At 44.7% G+C, this 17,358-nt stretch overlaps 1 protein-coding gene across 1 annotated transcript in view; it reads left to right on the top strand.

Moving 5' to 3' along the window:
- Positions 1-17,358, top strand: part of CLIC6 (chloride intracellular channel 6) — a 57,996-nt gene that overhangs the window by 25,863 nt on the left and 14,775 nt on the right. Inside the window, exons 3-5 of the mRNA XM_067565638.1 lie at positions 11,524-11,633; positions 12,176-12,301; positions 13,481-13,587. Of these exons, the coding sequence (XP_067421739.1) occupies positions 11,524-11,633; positions 12,176-12,301; positions 13,481-13,587 (343 nt within the window). The remainder of the gene's footprint in view (positions 1-11,523; positions 11,634-12,175; positions 12,302-13,480; positions 13,588-17,358) is intronic.

Here is a 17,358-nt window from a genome sequence, read left to right as displayed (position 1 = left end):
GGATCTTGAGCAAATGGTGCTGCTCTTCAACCAACTGCCTCAGGTATTCCTGCAGGTATCTCTGGGTCTTCCACTGTCACCACTGGTTCTCCAGGATCTGCCTCATTAGGGCCTGGATCCCCCTTGGTTGCTCATCAACTCCCTTTGGACAGGGTGCCAGCTCTGAAGTCCAGGCTGGGAAGATACACCTGCCTGCTGCCAAAAAGGTCTCTGCCAATGATCTCTCTATTGTCCCTTTGCCCCAAGTCTCTTCTTTAGCCTTCCCCATTCCCCTTATATCCAGGGCAGTGGTCTCACAGTCTGAGTCTCTCATTCAGTCCCCTTCCCTCAGGGGGTGAGTGAATGCCTGTATTCTCCACCACGTGTAGCACGGTGCGATTCCCCATCTTGGCGCCTCCTGCTGGTTATCAGGGGAATCAGCCCTCAGCCAGGCATACACATCTCTCTGCAGTGTCTTGTGCTCAGTCCAGTCTCTGCTCAGTCCTCCTTCTCATGACTCAGCCCTCCGCTCAAGTCACAGTCCATGCCCTCCCACTCCCAGGGTATTCGGCAGTCCCTTCTAGGTCACTTCTCACAGTGACCACTGCAGTCCTGCCACCACTCCTATGGCAATTGAGGATGGGGGAAGAGACTCAGGCCCACTCACTACTCTGGGTCCCAGACCAGGGACCCTATGTGTGGCAGCTTTTCTCTGCATCTCCCCAACTCCTCCATGGATTTCCCTGGTCCACTTCCCCATTGCCCCAGTACCTTCTCTGCCCCTAGGACAGCAGCCAGCTACTGCTCTGTGCAGGGTGCTGACAGTCCTTCCCCTTCAAGTTCCTGGGAGACACTATCCTTATGCTGCTTGGTCGCTCCTTAAATACTGTCTTTGTGGGCCCTGACTAGCTACCATGCAGCTCCTTCCTAGTGGGCCTCTTAACCCTTTCCTGACCAGTGGGGGTAAAGCACCCCGTCACAGAATGGTACAGTGCTATCATTACCTGCATAAATAGTACTGTATCAAACATCTACAAATATTATATAAAGGTTTTGTACACTCTGGACTAACTATATTTCACATACTGTATCAATGTCTGTTACAATAATTTATATTGGAGAACACCACAAGGCTGGATAGAAATCAGAATTTAATCTTACAATTCTTGTTGATATATGAGGAACATATATATTTTTAAACAGATGGTAGTGTAAGTTCTCAGTTACTGTAAAATCTCCTAGCAATCTAGGAGCACATAATAGAACTCATGGTCATATAGGACTCTTATCAAAGCAAAAAGAGAATCTTTGAGCCATTGGTACTAATAGAGATTGTGATTGTATTATTTCTTTCTTTCGCTAATGTTATCATTACTGTTTCTTTAAATCTGTAGCAGGAAGCTAGGCAGGAAGGGGCTAGGAAAGATTCTAAGCAGAATCTCTTCAGTGAATCAAAGAGTGTATGTTTAGGGATAATACTGTTTCCCTTATTCTAATAAAATGCCTTGTTCAGCATTAGGACAAAATTACTTTTTCTGTGACTCTTTACCTTTGTAATGTAACACAATATCAGAAATCAAATCATTTTGAATCAGCGTAAGTAAGAAACAGAACATGCTGAAATTCAGCTTTTCACAAGGCTCATCACAAGAAGCCAACAGAATGGTCTAATGCAGTGGTTTTCAACCTGTGGTCTGTGGTCCCCGGGGGTCTGCAGACTATGTCTAAAATTTCCAAAGCGGTCTGCACCTCCATTTGAAATCTTGTAGGGGGTTTGCAAATGAAAAAAGGTTGAAAACCCTGGGCCTAATGGAAGGGACACTTCACCAGAACCGCAATGAAGATTAAATACAGAGAGCAGTGAAGTATTGGTCATCTTGTTAGTTTATGCAACAAGTGAAGCAGAAGACCATCTATTAATCATTTACCTTTGGTGATAAGGAGATGATAACTGGAATATCACTATTAAGAAGTTTGATGAGAATTTCTTTTCAAAAGGAATGTAACACATAGATGGTCAAGCTTTTACCAAAGGGTGCTGAGATCTGGAGAAAGTGTAGAAGCATTTATAGGTGCCCTATATGAAAAAGCAGAGAATTGTGACTTTAGTATCAATAAGGAAGATTACACAAAAAGTTGTCTGACACCTGCAGTTTAAAATAAAGCACTTGCAATAAAGTTGCAGTCAATGTCTTAGCAGCAGGGGGACTGATGCAGAAAGGGCATTCCCAACTTGGACAATTTTTCTCCCATCAGATGATAGTTCTGCTCCACCTCCTGGATGAACTCCCCAGCCAGGCACTAGCGTCTCCTATTGCTCCCACTTTAGATTCTTCTACCTCATGCAGCCTCATTTCATCAATCACTGCCAGTGGGAGGCAAGAGAACTAAACTCTCTCATCCCAAAGCGAGGAAGTGGCAGGGAAATGCCCCTGTGCTTTTCAGTGAAGGAAGGGAAGTTATACTTTCTTGTGTTCCTGCTTACTTTAACCCTGGTAAAAACTATTTGAGAATGGGGGGGAAATGTATTTTCCCCCACTCAAAAGCCAAATCATGTTGGTTCGAACTTCAAACAAAAAAACCAGGAAAAACAAAATGTCACCCTCAAGCATTTGCTAGACACGTGAAAAATTTCAGCTCAGTAAATGAAAGATTTAGAAAGTTATGGGTGACTGAAAGCTGAGGGGTTCTGATAGCAGCTGTTATGGAACTTTAATTGCAGCAATTTCTGTGATCATGCAGCTTCAGACAACATGGGTCCTAACCATAACCAGCTATGCAGTATAAAAACAATACATAATAATAATACGTATATCTTATATAGCACTTGTCATCTGTAGATATCAAAATGTTCCACAAATGAGTTCAGTATGATTATCTCCATTCTACAGATGAGAAACTGAGGCACAGACATGACTTGCCCTAAGTCACCTACCAAAGCACTGTCAGAGTCAGGAATTGAACCCAAGTCGCCTGAGTCTAGTCTAGTGTCCTAGTCACCAGGCCACACTGTCTACTAAAATCCACTTTATTAGCATGTTGAAGACTTAAGACATGATTACACCCAGCCCTATGAGCTTAAATAAAGAGGAAAGAAGGGTGCAAGGAACTTTTCCCTCCTCTTTGGACCCTTCTGCTGAGCCAATACACAAAGCAAACAATGGGAGAGTAGAACAGTAAAAAATTGATGAAAATAGTAGAGCGTAGGTTAATAATCCCATTAAGCAATGGCTTGTGATTACAAATAGCAATAATCAAATGATACTATCACAATCAGTGCCTAAAAGGGGACTTAATGAAAGCTTGTATGTGGGCTTTAATATTTCCTTGTCTGCAGCAAGAGACTTCATAAATGTTTGATTAATGAACTCATTAAGCCCTGACATTACTAGGAAAGACATACTTACCCCTTGACCCATCATAATTAAAACGTGAATGCTATTTGTTCAAGATAGTAGCTGAAATCATTTATTTAAGTAGCAGACCAGCATAAAAAACAGCTTTAGACTTAACCTCATGAATTAGCTCACGCTATGGACAGAATTCACAGATATTAGGCTAGTGTTACACCAATCACAGTGATTCACAGGTAGAAGGCAACTTGCAGTACCCCCTGGTATTCTAGCTGTATTTACATGGATATTAAAATTATAGCTGCCTGGAAAATTTCCATGAACTATTTTCTCTGGACAACAAAATTAAAATGTTAGCAATTTTTTCCTGTTTCCTAACCAGCTCTAAGCCACAGTGACAGCAAAATGGGAAGACCCATTCAGTTCTCTCAGGGCTCATGCAATATTCCCAAGATTAACACAGAAGGTTGAATCCTGGCTCCCTTGAAATCAATGGCAAAACTCTCTTTTACTTCACTGGGACTAGGAATTCACCTCAGGTCCCTAAAGAGGACAATGAGAAAGTATAATGAAGTTCTGTACGCACACCAAACAGAGCTTACAGTAGTAGAGCACTGATCAGCATTGCAGAGAAAATTACAAGGATTTCTACTTACAGACTGCAAAATCCCATAGCTACACTATGTGTCTCGCAACATTAGCAGGTCGGCCATGTCAGCCATTCTTGATTCTCTCACCACCGCATGAGATTCCTGCAATGTGACACAGGGGAAGAGAGTCTTACTTTCCAAAAGAAGAAGCATTACTGTGTAAGAAAATCCTTCTTCACGTCAGGATGGAATGGTTCAGCCCTAGCTGGATTGCTTGATCCCCAGGTAGAAATATATATACTTTAAAACCAGGGTTGATAAAAAGTTTATAGGCACTGTGGATGAATTCAGTCCTGTGCAGTGGGCCTGCAGATAGGCATACACCACATAGACCCTCAAAATAGGGTTATGGTGATGCATAGGCCTTGGAAAGATCCGTACAGGGATGAATATGGGATATGCCACTTTACAAGGTCACTCTAGGAGCATGATGCAGTGACAGGTCTCTTGATTTTTATTTTATTACAGGTCCTGAGACTTGATATTTTTCTTAAAACCTCAGCTCCTGGAGTCGTAATTATGGGAGAATCACAACTTGTGGGTTTTTTAAAAAAGTTTCTAGCCATCATGCTTGCACAGAAAAGCTGCAAAACGTGGACCCTAACACCTCAATAGCTAGAAGGCAAATAAAAAGAATCCCAACGTTTTTTATTGTTGTAGCGGCGGTCACCAGATGGTGCTGTTACACAGTTATACAAATTCTTTTCCTTAGCATGTAAGCACTGCACAATCTTTGAAGAAAGGTTTGTATTGTTGTTATTTTTTGATGGCCTTGGAGATCTGTGACAAACAGCAAGGGAGTCTGCACTCTGCCTTAATTTCTCCAACTAGAGTCAATTCTTAAGGCAGAATTGCTCCGTGGGGACTGGACATTGGTCATTTGGCTGAATATCCTGAAAGAAGGGATTGCCTGAATGCCGGTTTTTGACTACCCCTATTCAAGGACTGGGGTATATAGTGTAAAATAGACACGTTTCACTTAGAATAGCCCCAGACACCCTCCAATGGGAAGCCAGCCTGAAAGGCCATCTGTGCTGCACCTCTGCATTTTTTTTTATACCTCATGAGTTTTGGGGGGGCCTGACTCATGTTTTTTGAATGCTTGAGGTTGACAATGCAGAGTCTAGGTATGGAAATATGAACAAATATGGCTGCTTCCTCCACACTACTAGTTGCTTTTTAACCAATTTGTAATTCAGCTAAGTGCTTCAGCACTGTACAGCTGCGATCTTTCAGGAAATACTTGAAACAAGCAGAAGAAATATGATCAGCATCTGCTGCATATAGGAAATATAGCAGCAAAAGGAGTTGTTTTGTTTGTTTATGCCAAAAGAGCAATAATTGTGTTTTCCACAATATCTATTTGGGAATGATCAAAGAACACATTTTTAAGTGTGCCCATAGAGGTCCTGTTTTGATGGGTAAAAGGTGTGTGTGTGACTCAGTTGCATTAGCTCAATTGAGTTAGCATATCATCATCGAAAAGCTGGTCAAAATGCAAGCTAATATGGTTGAAGCCATGTTAGTTGGCTGTGTTTTCACCTAATCTTCCTGCTAGGCTGAAACATGGCTAGGTAACATGGCTTCAAGCATGTTCTTTGTGCGACTTTTCAACATGTAATACTCACTTGAGCTAACGTGACAGAAAAATACAGACTTTTACCCATCAAAACAAGGTCAGAGTTCATTAGGCATTACTATTTAAATCTTTTGTTTACTAAAGCTCAGTGTCATAATTAAGGATTTCCTTAATAGCCGAAATACCTGATTGACTGAGTTTGTAACTAAGGCCTCTTGAATTATGGAGGTTTTATTTTCCTGTATTCAAGGTACTTATATGTTAACTGACTGTTTCTACCTTGTGAAAATGACTTTGTAAACACTATTAGGCTGTGCAGATATACCAAAAAATGTTAGAATAAGATACTGTACAGCGTACAGCTATACAATTCTGTTAGCTAAGATATTATGTATGATGGGGTTTTCTTTTGGGGGGGGGCACAGTTTAAGCATCATTGCTTTAGCATTTTAGTGAGGGTGAGGATATGTAATTTTTCTGTGCTATGGTTGCTCTGGAGGCAGTAGTGTGCGTAGAGGGTTGCGTTGGAAATGGGGGAAGAAAAGGAACAGGCAGTGAGTGGACCTTAACTAGAATAATTAAACCTGCTTTTGATTCTGGTTGTCAGGCTGTGATAGCACTGTGGCAACCTAGAATCTGTGAAAACTGGGGTACAATGTCTACGGGTAGCATTCTGCATTGTTACACAGGAGCCCCAGGTGTTTGCTTTTCTGAGAGTATGTCTTCTGGAGCTGGGTATATAATTTCCAGTTCAGGCAGTCATAACCATGCTAACGCTGATCAAGCTAGCATGCTAAGAATAGAAGAGGAGCCATGGAGGCACTAACAGATGGAGGCGTTAACTACCTGAATACATACTTAGGGTCTCAGACATGCTCATTCTTAGGGCAGCTAGCCCCTCTGGCGGCTTGCGCTGCCATGACTACACATCTATTTTTAGCATATTTGCTTGATCAGAACTAGCACATGTATGTCTTACTGAGTTGGAAATTACACTTCCAGCTCCAACATACACATACTTTGAGTCTCACTCCTGGGATGGATAGGAACAGAGAATGCTGAAGGCACAACACATTCAGGCCATTGAGGGAGTGGAGACTAATGTAATATATACCAAAGACTGGTATTTATTAGATACCAATATAATATATACCAAAGACTGGTATATATTAGAATATATATAATATATTATATACAATTATATATTATTAGAATATATATATATTAGAATATGTATATATTAGATACCAATATAATATATACCAAAGACTGGTATAAATTAGAAGCTATATTGGGCTAGTTTAGCTGGAGAAAGAATTTAAAAATCATATTTACAATCTGAAGATTATGAATTTTGTCATTATTAGAAATTATATGGTTACATGGTATTTTCTGTTGAGTTTTATGCTTATAAAATAGGAATTCACTCATTCTGCTTATAACATAGGAATTTAAACTAAATGGGAAAAAAGATACAAAATCAAGGTTTCCACTTGATCATCTCCATTCTAACCATATAATAAGTCACCAGTTGCTTTGGCATCTTGGCGGTCTGAAGTATCTATCATAGGTTTTTCAAGGACCCTAGGAATCTATTGTAAGAGTGAAACATACTATTTCCCACTACATGTAAGAAAATGGAATTCTCACAAGGTTTTCCGTTAACTCTTTACTGCCATCCCCAGATAGAACTCTGAAGCACAAAAATGAAGTTCAGATTTCAAAGGATGTTAAATTCTGCATCAGATTCATAGACTGTTAAAATGACAGGAAAGATCCTTCTGCCTCAGTTTCTATGTTTCACCTCTTGCAGTAGCTTAGGTCATTAGCTAGCAGCTGCTTGTGCTGATGACAGCTTTCAAGATTTGCTTTTTCCTGCCTCCAACTTTGCTGTTGTTAGAGGTTGTCCCTGCAGAGTTGGAGGCAAGCTATTGGCATCCATAATTTGTATCTGAGGTGGCTAGTGCCGATCCCCTGAAGGCCCATGGCAGCTGGTCTGCTCCCCTGTTCAGAAAGTTGTCCCCCCTTCCCCGGTGGCTACAAGTCATACAGGCCTTTAAAGATGGCACTGGCTGTATGATAATCCTCCCCAGTAATAGGAAGAGTCAATGGTTTGGGTATTACTACATGAGAGACTGCCTCTCTCCTTGTATAATACTGCAGTAGTTGAGATCCACTGGGAGATCTGAGTAAGTAGTTCTCTGGAGGAAGTAGGAGATGGCAGAGTATTTTCAGTTTGGGGCTCCCAGCTGTAGAACTCACTTCCCTGTCTTGGGCTAACAGAGCCAGTGTCTGTGGCCCTTCAGGACATGTTGCATAGCAGGAGCATCATTTTAGAAGAAAATTGGGTGGATATGGAGGAAGAGTTGTGTCAGATTTCCCACTGCCGCCTTTCGGCTGAGGTCACAGCTGCTTGGGGGATTAGTGGGCTGGTCCCATCCTGGTGAGGGATGGGGTGGTGGTATGCTGGGCCTGTGCCACACATAGGGGGGAAAGGTTGGGCTGAGGTGTATGTGTGTCACCAATAGGTGGCCTGGGACTAAGATTGGGGCCCAACTCTCTCCATGTGCTTAGCTCAAGACCAGGACACTACTGATGCTTCCTGTCCAGTCAGTGGAGAGATGGAGCAGTGCTGACAATGCAGTGATTAGGAGCCCTGGCCCAGCCTGCCCCAAACTGGGTCCCCACCGACATCAGTGAGATATCACATCACTGGCTGGCAAGGAGTTATGAAAAGTCAGGGGAGGGGGCAAAACCCAGATCTGGGGGCGTGAGGCAACAGCTCCCTCTGCCCCATAGCAAATGACACCCCTGTTGCACAGCCTGTTTTCCCAGGCTTTTGGGTCAGGAGGAGGGCATTGATGTGATGCCCAAGTTTTAACAAAGGACTCCCACAAAACAACTTTTTTAGCTTGTGGGCTCTTTATCTTGGGATAAAAACTTGTGTCCCAGGGGGAAATAGAGAGACATCAGGAAATCATTTCAATTATTTTCAGTTTTGCGTTTTTGTAACCACAGGAGGCAGCACCACTGGCTTAAACACAGCAAATTACATTCACTAGAAAATATATACTTGGTGCCTGAAAATATATAGATTAGGATTATGCCACTAATACACCACACTATTCATTTTGTGTAATATAGAAGGAAGGTACCAAGGGACAAAACCTACAAACTGTTGGACTTCAGTGGGAGCCAAGGAGCCCAACAGCACACAGGACCTAAAATTATTAGAAAACATATTTACATTATTTTCAAGACATTTATAGCTTGTTGTATAATTTTTTGGCACTGTGTTGTCCTTTCTTTTAGCCATCTCCTCATTGTTTGAAGTATCTCTCTCACTGGTGGTTACCAGAAAGGTGATAGATGTACAGGAGAAAAGGGATAGAAGTCTGCTATTCATTATTTTATTTATAATCTGTTGCAAAATGGACACATGGAAAAAGCAGTATTTTTGCAGCATAACAATTATTCCCCTAAATCAAACTGATGCCCCTAGCACATAAAACTTTCTCAGTCATTAAAACATTGCACTTATAAACAAGCCATCCTGGCTCCATAGCAGTTCGAAAAGCTGCTGATTCCTTAGCAAACAGATAACTAGGCTGTTGGTAGACTGTCATTCGAGTTTAATAACAAATTGATGGACTCATTGTCTACTTCGCTTCTGCATTTGTCATGGTAACGTGTCTGTCTTCATCTGGATCCCTCACTCTACCTTATGGAAAGTTACACAGAAGAGCAGGATAGAAGCTGCTCTTCTGAATCCCTGAAATTTACTGTTACCAAGGTGAAGGGAGACAAAACAAACTGACAGTTTGGCTGTCTATATTTCCTCAGCTTCAGCAGTAGAAGTTAGAGGAAGCCAAGCTTTTAACTTTCATGTCAAGGGAAAATGGTGTAGGATTATGAAAAGAAGTTCATTCTGTTATGACTGTTGATCACTTAACTGTCTCTAAAGTTCTCTGAATGCACCAGTAAGCCTGGCAAGGGGATTTCTTTTGCTATCAAAGTCCTAGTGAATACAGAGTGAATGTCAGATTGTTTGGAAAGAACAGGGATACGTATTGCTTTTCAAGAGAAATGCCCCTTATTTCCTCAAGGTGTAGCAATTTACTAGCATTTGAGATTGTTTTAATGATTTATTTTATTCTGTGTAAATTAAATTCCCTTGTCATAAACTCATCAAAAGCTGTTGGATGTTTAAGTGCCTTTGCCCCTTACTTTTCAGCACTATCTGTACATTCTAATTCTATTTTCGTTTTATTTTGAAATGCCACCACCGATCACCACCTAGTAGCAGGACAGGTGTGGTGTTTTTTGTGAAACATTTCACATATATCCAGGTACAGATAACTAACTCCTGACACACAGTCCCAAAATAAAATAATAATTAACTGATTTGTCCATCATGCTCACACTTCCCTCTACACTATATGTTTTTATGAATAAATAGAGTAAACATCTGTCCCTAAAGACAGGAATGCCCCAATTTTCAGGGCTGGTCTCTCATTAGTTTTTACAGAAAATAGTGTTTTGTACAGGCTTTGCTAAATCATGACAGACTACTCACTTGAAAAAGTTGCCAACCAGCTGAGTGGGTGAAATTGAAGGCAGCTTGGGTGGGCAGATAGCACCTCTGAGATCACCCCCAGGTCTGTTATACAATAGCACCCCTTTTCAGCCAGAATCTGAAAACAAGAGCTTAGACTGAGGTATAACTTTAGTTAAATAGGATGTATTATTGTGGGATTGTACATAACTTCTCTAGGGAGGCGACGGGGCCAATGGAAACCTTGGGAAGTGTTATGAGCTTCAAAGAACTATTCTGAACAATGGGCCAGACAAGAATGAACTTTTGGGACAAAGAGTTAAGAGGGAATCTCTAGTGGGAGGTGAATGCAAATTTAACCTGCTCCAGTTATGCAAAACAACTAGTCCTTTGAAGCTGTGCCCTGAAGATTTCCTGGTCCCGGAATCTGAAGATCAAAGGCCCAAGCTGTATAAAGGAAAGACAGAGGGCATGTCTGTACTACAAACTTTTGCCAACACAATTTGTGTTGGCATAAAGCCACTTCAATTAACATAATGCTTGTACATGTGCATACTTGGCTTCTTGCATCGGCACTGCCCATGCCCACCAGGGGTGCTTGGGTTGATGCACAGTGCAGTGCACCATGAGTAGGTATCCTCGTGTGCAACTCACTACCATTCAGCACACTATCTTTGGGAAGCCTTTTGCAGTGCGTGGGGGAGAGGAGGGCAGAGCAGAAACAAGTCACACAGAGGTGACTGGGAGTAAGGGTCAACTTCCCAGCATGCAATTTTCTCCCTCCCATAATGTCATCATCTATATCCCATAATTTTCATGCCTTTTAAAAAAATATCCCATGAATCTGCACACCCTTCCTCTCTGTCTACCATTTCTGACATTTCTACACTGCTCTGACAATTGTTATGAGCATTGCAAGCACAGGATGCATGCGAGATTTATTTGAATTAGCCTCCTAATTGCTTTTGGTACTACATCTCAATTTATGATGCAATGTATTTTGCTATATCTTTTCATACTGGTGTTTCTGATAGTCATAACTAGAATAAACTTCAGAATAAATATAATTATTTAGGGAGATTTATGTTAACATGGAATCTTTCTTTTAAAGCAATGCTATGAATTGAACTTTGTTCACTAGCTTATAAAAACACTATACATGGAAAAAACCCTTTTTTTATAATACACATTTCAAAATAAATAATTATTCATCAAATACAAGTGTTTGGAGGAGGATGTAAAGAAACATAGCATAATATTATTTTATTATAAATTATTACAATAAGGTGCAGCTGCTTACACCAAATCTGAATTTTGTCCATATTCTTTAAACAATGGACAGCTAACTAACTTTGCCATTATAAAAATAGTTTAGCTAAAAGCATATATTATTGTTTTTCATTGTAGGCTGGTAGTGATGGGGAAAGCATTGGAAATTGCCCATTTTCTCAGCGTCTCTTTATGATTCTGTGGCTAAAAGGTGTTATCTTTAATGTAACAACTGTAGACTTGAAAAGGTAAGGTAACTATATATTTTCATTTTCAGAAGAACATTACAAAAGTGATTATTTTAAAGAATTCATTGTTTGTGGTTAATTGAAACACACATGCAAACTTACAGACATTATTTATACTGCTACTTGATATTTTTGTAGCACTTTATGTGCTTGATTCTTCTCTGATTTAAAGTGATGTAAATCAGGAATAACTCCACTGAAGTCAATGGGTTAACATGGTGTAAAACAGGTGTAAGTGAGAGGATACTCAGGTTCTATATGGTTAATACACGGAACAGATAATTAATTAATACTAATGAAGCTCACAACACTTTTATGAGGCAAGAGGTTAAGAGTCTTCCCATTACAGAGGTAGACTGAGATAGAAAAGGAGAAAGTGATTTGTCCAAGGCTACACAGCAACTGCACGGATAATTTAAACTTTTATTTGCTTTAAATATCAGTATACTGTTGTAAAGGTGGACCAGATTACTACTACCAAGTGTAGGAATTTACAGTATCGCTCAGGTAGCTACTTACCCAGTCTGTTTGCACCCTTTTAGAAAACCTGCAGACTTACAGAATCTAGCCCCAGGAACAAACCCTCCCTTTATGACTTTTGATGGTGAAGTGAAAACTGATGTCAATAAGATCGAGGAGTTCTTAGAAGAAAAATTAGCACCACCAAGGTACTGTGCTCTCGAGTGTCATATTTTGCTTTTAGTTCTTTATAGTGCCTTCACTGCACTCAGTGACAAAATTCCCATTGGTTTCAATGGGAGCAGGAGCAGGTCCTTGGTTACTTTCATGCCTTAAAAAAAAAGAATGCATGAAGTACGTTAGAGTCTGATTCTGCTCCAGTTGAACTCAGCAAGCATTGCGGTTGACTCCAATGGAAGCAGAAGTGATACTTAGCATAATGGTGGTGTTCCTGTGAGATCATGAGTGTTAGATGCAGATTGACTGAAGTAAATGGGAATTGACACTGCTCAGTATCTTGCAGGTTTGGACACAAATTATTGTAAATTAAAGAAATGTTTTTCAGTGTTAAAAATCCATATTTAAATTTGCTTTTGCAGCATTACTTACTCTGGGCCAGATCCTCACCGGGTGTCAATTAGCGCAGGTCCATTGATTTCAATGGAGCTGTGCTGGTTTACAGTGACCGTGGATCTGGGTGTCTGCATGTGCTATTAGTTCAGAGTGAGTCATCAAAAATTAATAGGTTTTATAGTTCAAGCGATGGAGATTAATTAGTCATTTACATTGTGTAATGTGCAATAACTATCTGCAATTTCAGTATTAAAATTTCCTTTTAAAAGAGATGGCAAAAATTACATCTCCCTAAAGTTAAAGGGTCTGAGCCAATACCTATGAAATCAATGAAAAGACTCCAGTGCCCACTTAAGTCCGTAGGAACTGGCCTACATAGCGCTACTCAACTGGTGATATCTCACAAGTTTGTTATGATGCCAGTACAGTATTTCTCAAAGAGTGAAATTCACTCTAGTGCAGAGGGCTGATGTAAGGACCCTCCACACCATTATAGTAACCCAATATTTCTCTATGTTTGTGCTTTGCAATTACCCTCATTTTCTTCAAGTTATAAAATAATCAAAGTTGATGAGTAGTTATGGCAAGTAGAAGTGAACTTCTGGATACTAAGAGTAATTGGAAAACATTTGACACAGTGTTAATTTGGATGGTCTAAGTGATTTCCATTTTAGAAATGTTCCCTTTAAAAATACGTAGCCACATTTTGCTTACAATGGGGTGGAATAAACTGCTGTTCGTATAATACATAAGTAGCTGAATGTCATAAAAGAAGCTGCTAGTTGTATGACATCCTTATATTTTTAATTCCTCAGGTACCCCAAACTTGGGCCAAAGCACCCTGAATCTAATTCAGCGGGAAATGATGTGTTTGCAAAATTCTCTGCTTTCATAAAAAACACAAGAAAAGATGCAAATGAAAGTAAGTACCTACAATCCCTGTGTCATTACTGTTGATAATTGGAATGAATTGGAGTTATAGAATTAATAATTACAGCAAAGTTAGGTTCTCTCTTCGAGTGATTGCTCATATGCATTCCAACGGAGGTGAGTGCGCGCCCCATGCACGAGTCTCCGGAAGCTTTTTTGCCCTAGCAACCCCCGCAGGGTCGGCTCCGGCGCCCCCTGGAGTGCCGCGCTCATGTCGCGGTATATATGGCGCCGCCGACCCCGCGGGTCCCCAGTTCCTTCTTTCCGCCCGTGACGGTAGCTGGAACGCTAGTGCCCTTGCTATACATGCAAGTAGCAACCCTTGTTTTTATGTAAATAGTTAAATAATAGTTAGATAGTTGTTAATAGTAAGATAGATTGAAAATAGAGTTATAGTTAAGGACTTTCGCCCTTCGGGGCAGGCACAGCCATGCCGGGATCCACTGGATTCAAAGCCTGCGTGGCGTGCATGAAGGCCTTCCCAGTCAGCGACCCCCATGACAGGTGCCTTCGCTGCCTGGGAGAACTGCATCGCAAAGAGCGCTGCAAAATATGCAAAGCCTTCAAGCCACGGACACAAAAAGAACGCGATGCCCGCTTGAAGGCTATGTTAATGGAGTCAGCGCTTCGCCCCGACTCCAAGCCCTCCAGATCGCCGGCGGCACCGAGTGTCTCGTCGGTGCAGAGTGCCCCGCCGGCACCGACCACATCGGCACCGACCACATCGGCACCGACCAAGACGGCACCGACGAAAAAGAAACGGCCCAAGGCCGTACTCATGGACTCCCCCCAGCGACCGGAACGGCTGGGGGCGATTCAGGAGATGCCCCAGCCCCGTGCCATGGACTTGTCGGCACTGGCATCTCCTCGCAGGGAGCCTCCCCCGACCCCGGGGGGTGGGGTAGTGCCCCTGCAGGGACCGTCGACGCCGGAGGCGTTTGCGGCTTCTCGTGCCCTCATGGGCATGCCCCCGCCTCCGTCCCCCCTCGGCCGAGGGTTCCGGGAATTGCGTCTCGGGGTAAACCCGCGCTGGGTTACCCCGGTGGGTGGCAGAGACGGCAGGAGAGGTCTCCCCCCAGACGGTCAAGGAGGGACAGCGACAGCTCCCCTCCTAGCTCCGACCATGGGTCGTTGAGCCCCTCGGCACCGCGCCGGTTAGGGCGGTCCCGAGACGCCGGCAGGAGGCATCACAGTTCAGCCTCCGAGGGTTCCCGATCCTTAGAATCCCGGCGCCGATCACCAGCTCATGCCCCGGCACCAGCATCTACGGCACCGAAAGAGCATTCTGGGGGCCGCAGTCCGGTGCGCTCACCCACCAGTGGCCGGCACCGATCTCGGCGGAGATCCCGCTCACCCAGGCGCTCTACGCCTAGAGACACTCGGCACCGGTCCCGTTCCCGGCACCGGTCTGATTCCCCGAGGCACACCCGGCACCGGTCTTGCTCACCAGCTTCCCGGCACCGGTCCCGTTCCCCAAAGCGAAGCCGACGCCGCTCTCCATCTCCGCTCTCGGTACGGAGCAGAGGGCGACGCTCCCGATCCCCAACAAGGAGCCCGGCGCGGGTCCCGGTGGCCGAACGCAAGTCCCGGCACCGGTCTAGATCCCCGGGGCAAACTCCGCAGCGGAGCAGGGAGATGCGTCGGGAGACCCCTAGCCCTGTCGGCACCGTGGCTCAGAGCGCTTCGGTACCGGCAGAGGCCCCAGACTCCGGTCGCCGGACAAGCACTAGCCGGGATCGAAGGGGCTCCAGATCACTGTCACATAGTCCGGGACGGGCTCCGGCACCGCAACACACGGCACCGACCGTTACGGCACCGCACCACAAAGAGCTCACGCCAAGGCGCCACTCCAGGTCTCCACCTTATAAAAAACGCCAGGCCAAATCGAGGGCGTACAGAAGGCATTCTTCCTCTTCCTCCAGCCGCTCCCCACCATACCGGCGTCGTCAACATCGCCGGGACCACTCCAGGTCATCTAGGAGTACTTCACGGGAGCGGGAAGATAGGAGCCGCGGATCCAGGAGACACGCGCACGGCCCCATCACCCAAAGGGTCTCCTCGGGTGCGGCACCGATACCGGTACCGCAGGGATCCTACCCGGCACCGGGAGCGGTGCCATCATGGCCACAGGGGCCTTGGCAATGGCCATATTGGCAATGGGCACCACAGCCCACACAGGGCACGGGCTCAGTACCCTCCATGGGACCTCAACCCGCACCCCCCTCGAAGCCAAGGGGACGAGGGGAACTCTTCAGAAGAAGAGTCTGATCCCTTGGAAGGCCCATCCACGGGGCCAATTCCTCAGTCTTCCTCTTCCTCCCCGCCAGAGACAACGGCGAGAGATCGGGGGACCCCGCTGCCGGACTTCAAAACCCACCAAGAGCTCCTCAAGCGTCTGGCAGAGAACTTAAAGCTGGACATCAAGGAGCTAGTAGAGGAGGAGGATCCCCTCTTTGGAGCTGTTGGCCCAGCAGGTCCGGCTAGGATCGCACTCCCGGTTCATGAGAGTGTGCTCAAACTGGTTAAGCCCCACTGGGAGAACCCAGCCTCAGTGGCACCTACCTCTAAAACAGCAGAGAGGAAATATTACGTGCCACTGCAAGGGTTTGAGTACTTGTTTAATCACCCATCCCCAGGGAGCCTGGTTGTGGACGCTGTAAATCAGCGGGACAGGCAGAGGACACATGCAAATACTCCCAAAAACAAAGAGAGTAAGAAACTTGATCTCTTTGGGAGAAAGGTATATTCTACAGCAGCACTGCAGCTCCGTATGGCCAATTATCAAGCGCTGCTAGGGCGTTACACACTGAACCTGTGGTCCTCACTCCAGAGGTTTCTCCAAGGTCTGCCCCAGGACATGTTGGCAGACTTTACTACACTGGTCCAGGAGGGCTCCTTGGTTGCCAATGCTGCCCTTCAATCGGCTAGCGATGCCACGGACGCAGCGGGGAGGGCTATGGCCTCGGGCATAGTTATGCGCAGGGCATCCTGGTTACAGTCCTCCGGACTCTCGCCTGAAGTGCAGCAGGCCATTCAGGACTTGCCCTTTACGGGAACTGGCCTCTTCTCTGAAAGAACGGATGAGAAGCTGCACGCGTTAAAGGATTCGAGAGCCACCTTGAAATCCCTGGGTCTCTATGTGCCACAAGCAGCTAGGAGGCAGGGTCGACCACGCCCCCCTAGGCAGCAGCAGCAGCAGCCTCCACCGAGACCACCCCCAAGACCCCCTCAGTCGAGACGGGGCAGGGATCGGTTCCGTCAAGGCAATCGTCGGGACCGCCAAGGCCCAGCTGGGGGCTCCCAGCAAGGGCCGCAAAAGGGTGCCAAGCGGCACTTTTGATGGGACGCCCGAGGGTGGCACCCCCATCTCCTGGACTACTCGGACTTTCATGAACAGACTGTGTCCGTTCCTTCCCGAGTGGCAGAGCATAACCTCGGATCGCTGGGTACTGAGTATAATTCAAAGAGGTTATGCCCTGCAACTCTCTGCCTTCCCACTGGACCTTCCCCCTACCCCGTCCCTCTTCAGGGACCCCTCTCACGAGCAGCTCCTTATTCAGGAGGTGAATGCCCTCCTCCTCCTGGGGGCGGTGGAAGAGGTTTTTCTTCAGGAAAGAGGCAGGGGGTTCTATTCCCGGTATTTCCTTATCCCCAAGGCGAAGGGAGGCCTCAGGCCTATTCTGGACCTTCGACGTCTAAACAGGTTCATCAGACGCCTCAAGTTCCGCATGGTCTCCCTAGCCTCCATCATTCCCACACTAGA

The sequence above is a fragment of the Emydura macquarii genome, unplaced genomic scaffold (assembly GCF_026122565.2).
Source record: "Emydura macquarii macquarii isolate MOO-44397 ecotype Brisbane River unplaced genomic scaffold, CSIRO-AGI_Emac_v2 contig_2681, whole genome shotgun sequence".
Lineage (NCBI taxonomy): Eukaryota > Metazoa > Chordata > Testudines > Chelidae > Emydura > Emydura macquarii.
This window is presented reverse-complemented; position numbering and strand designations above follow the sequence as displayed.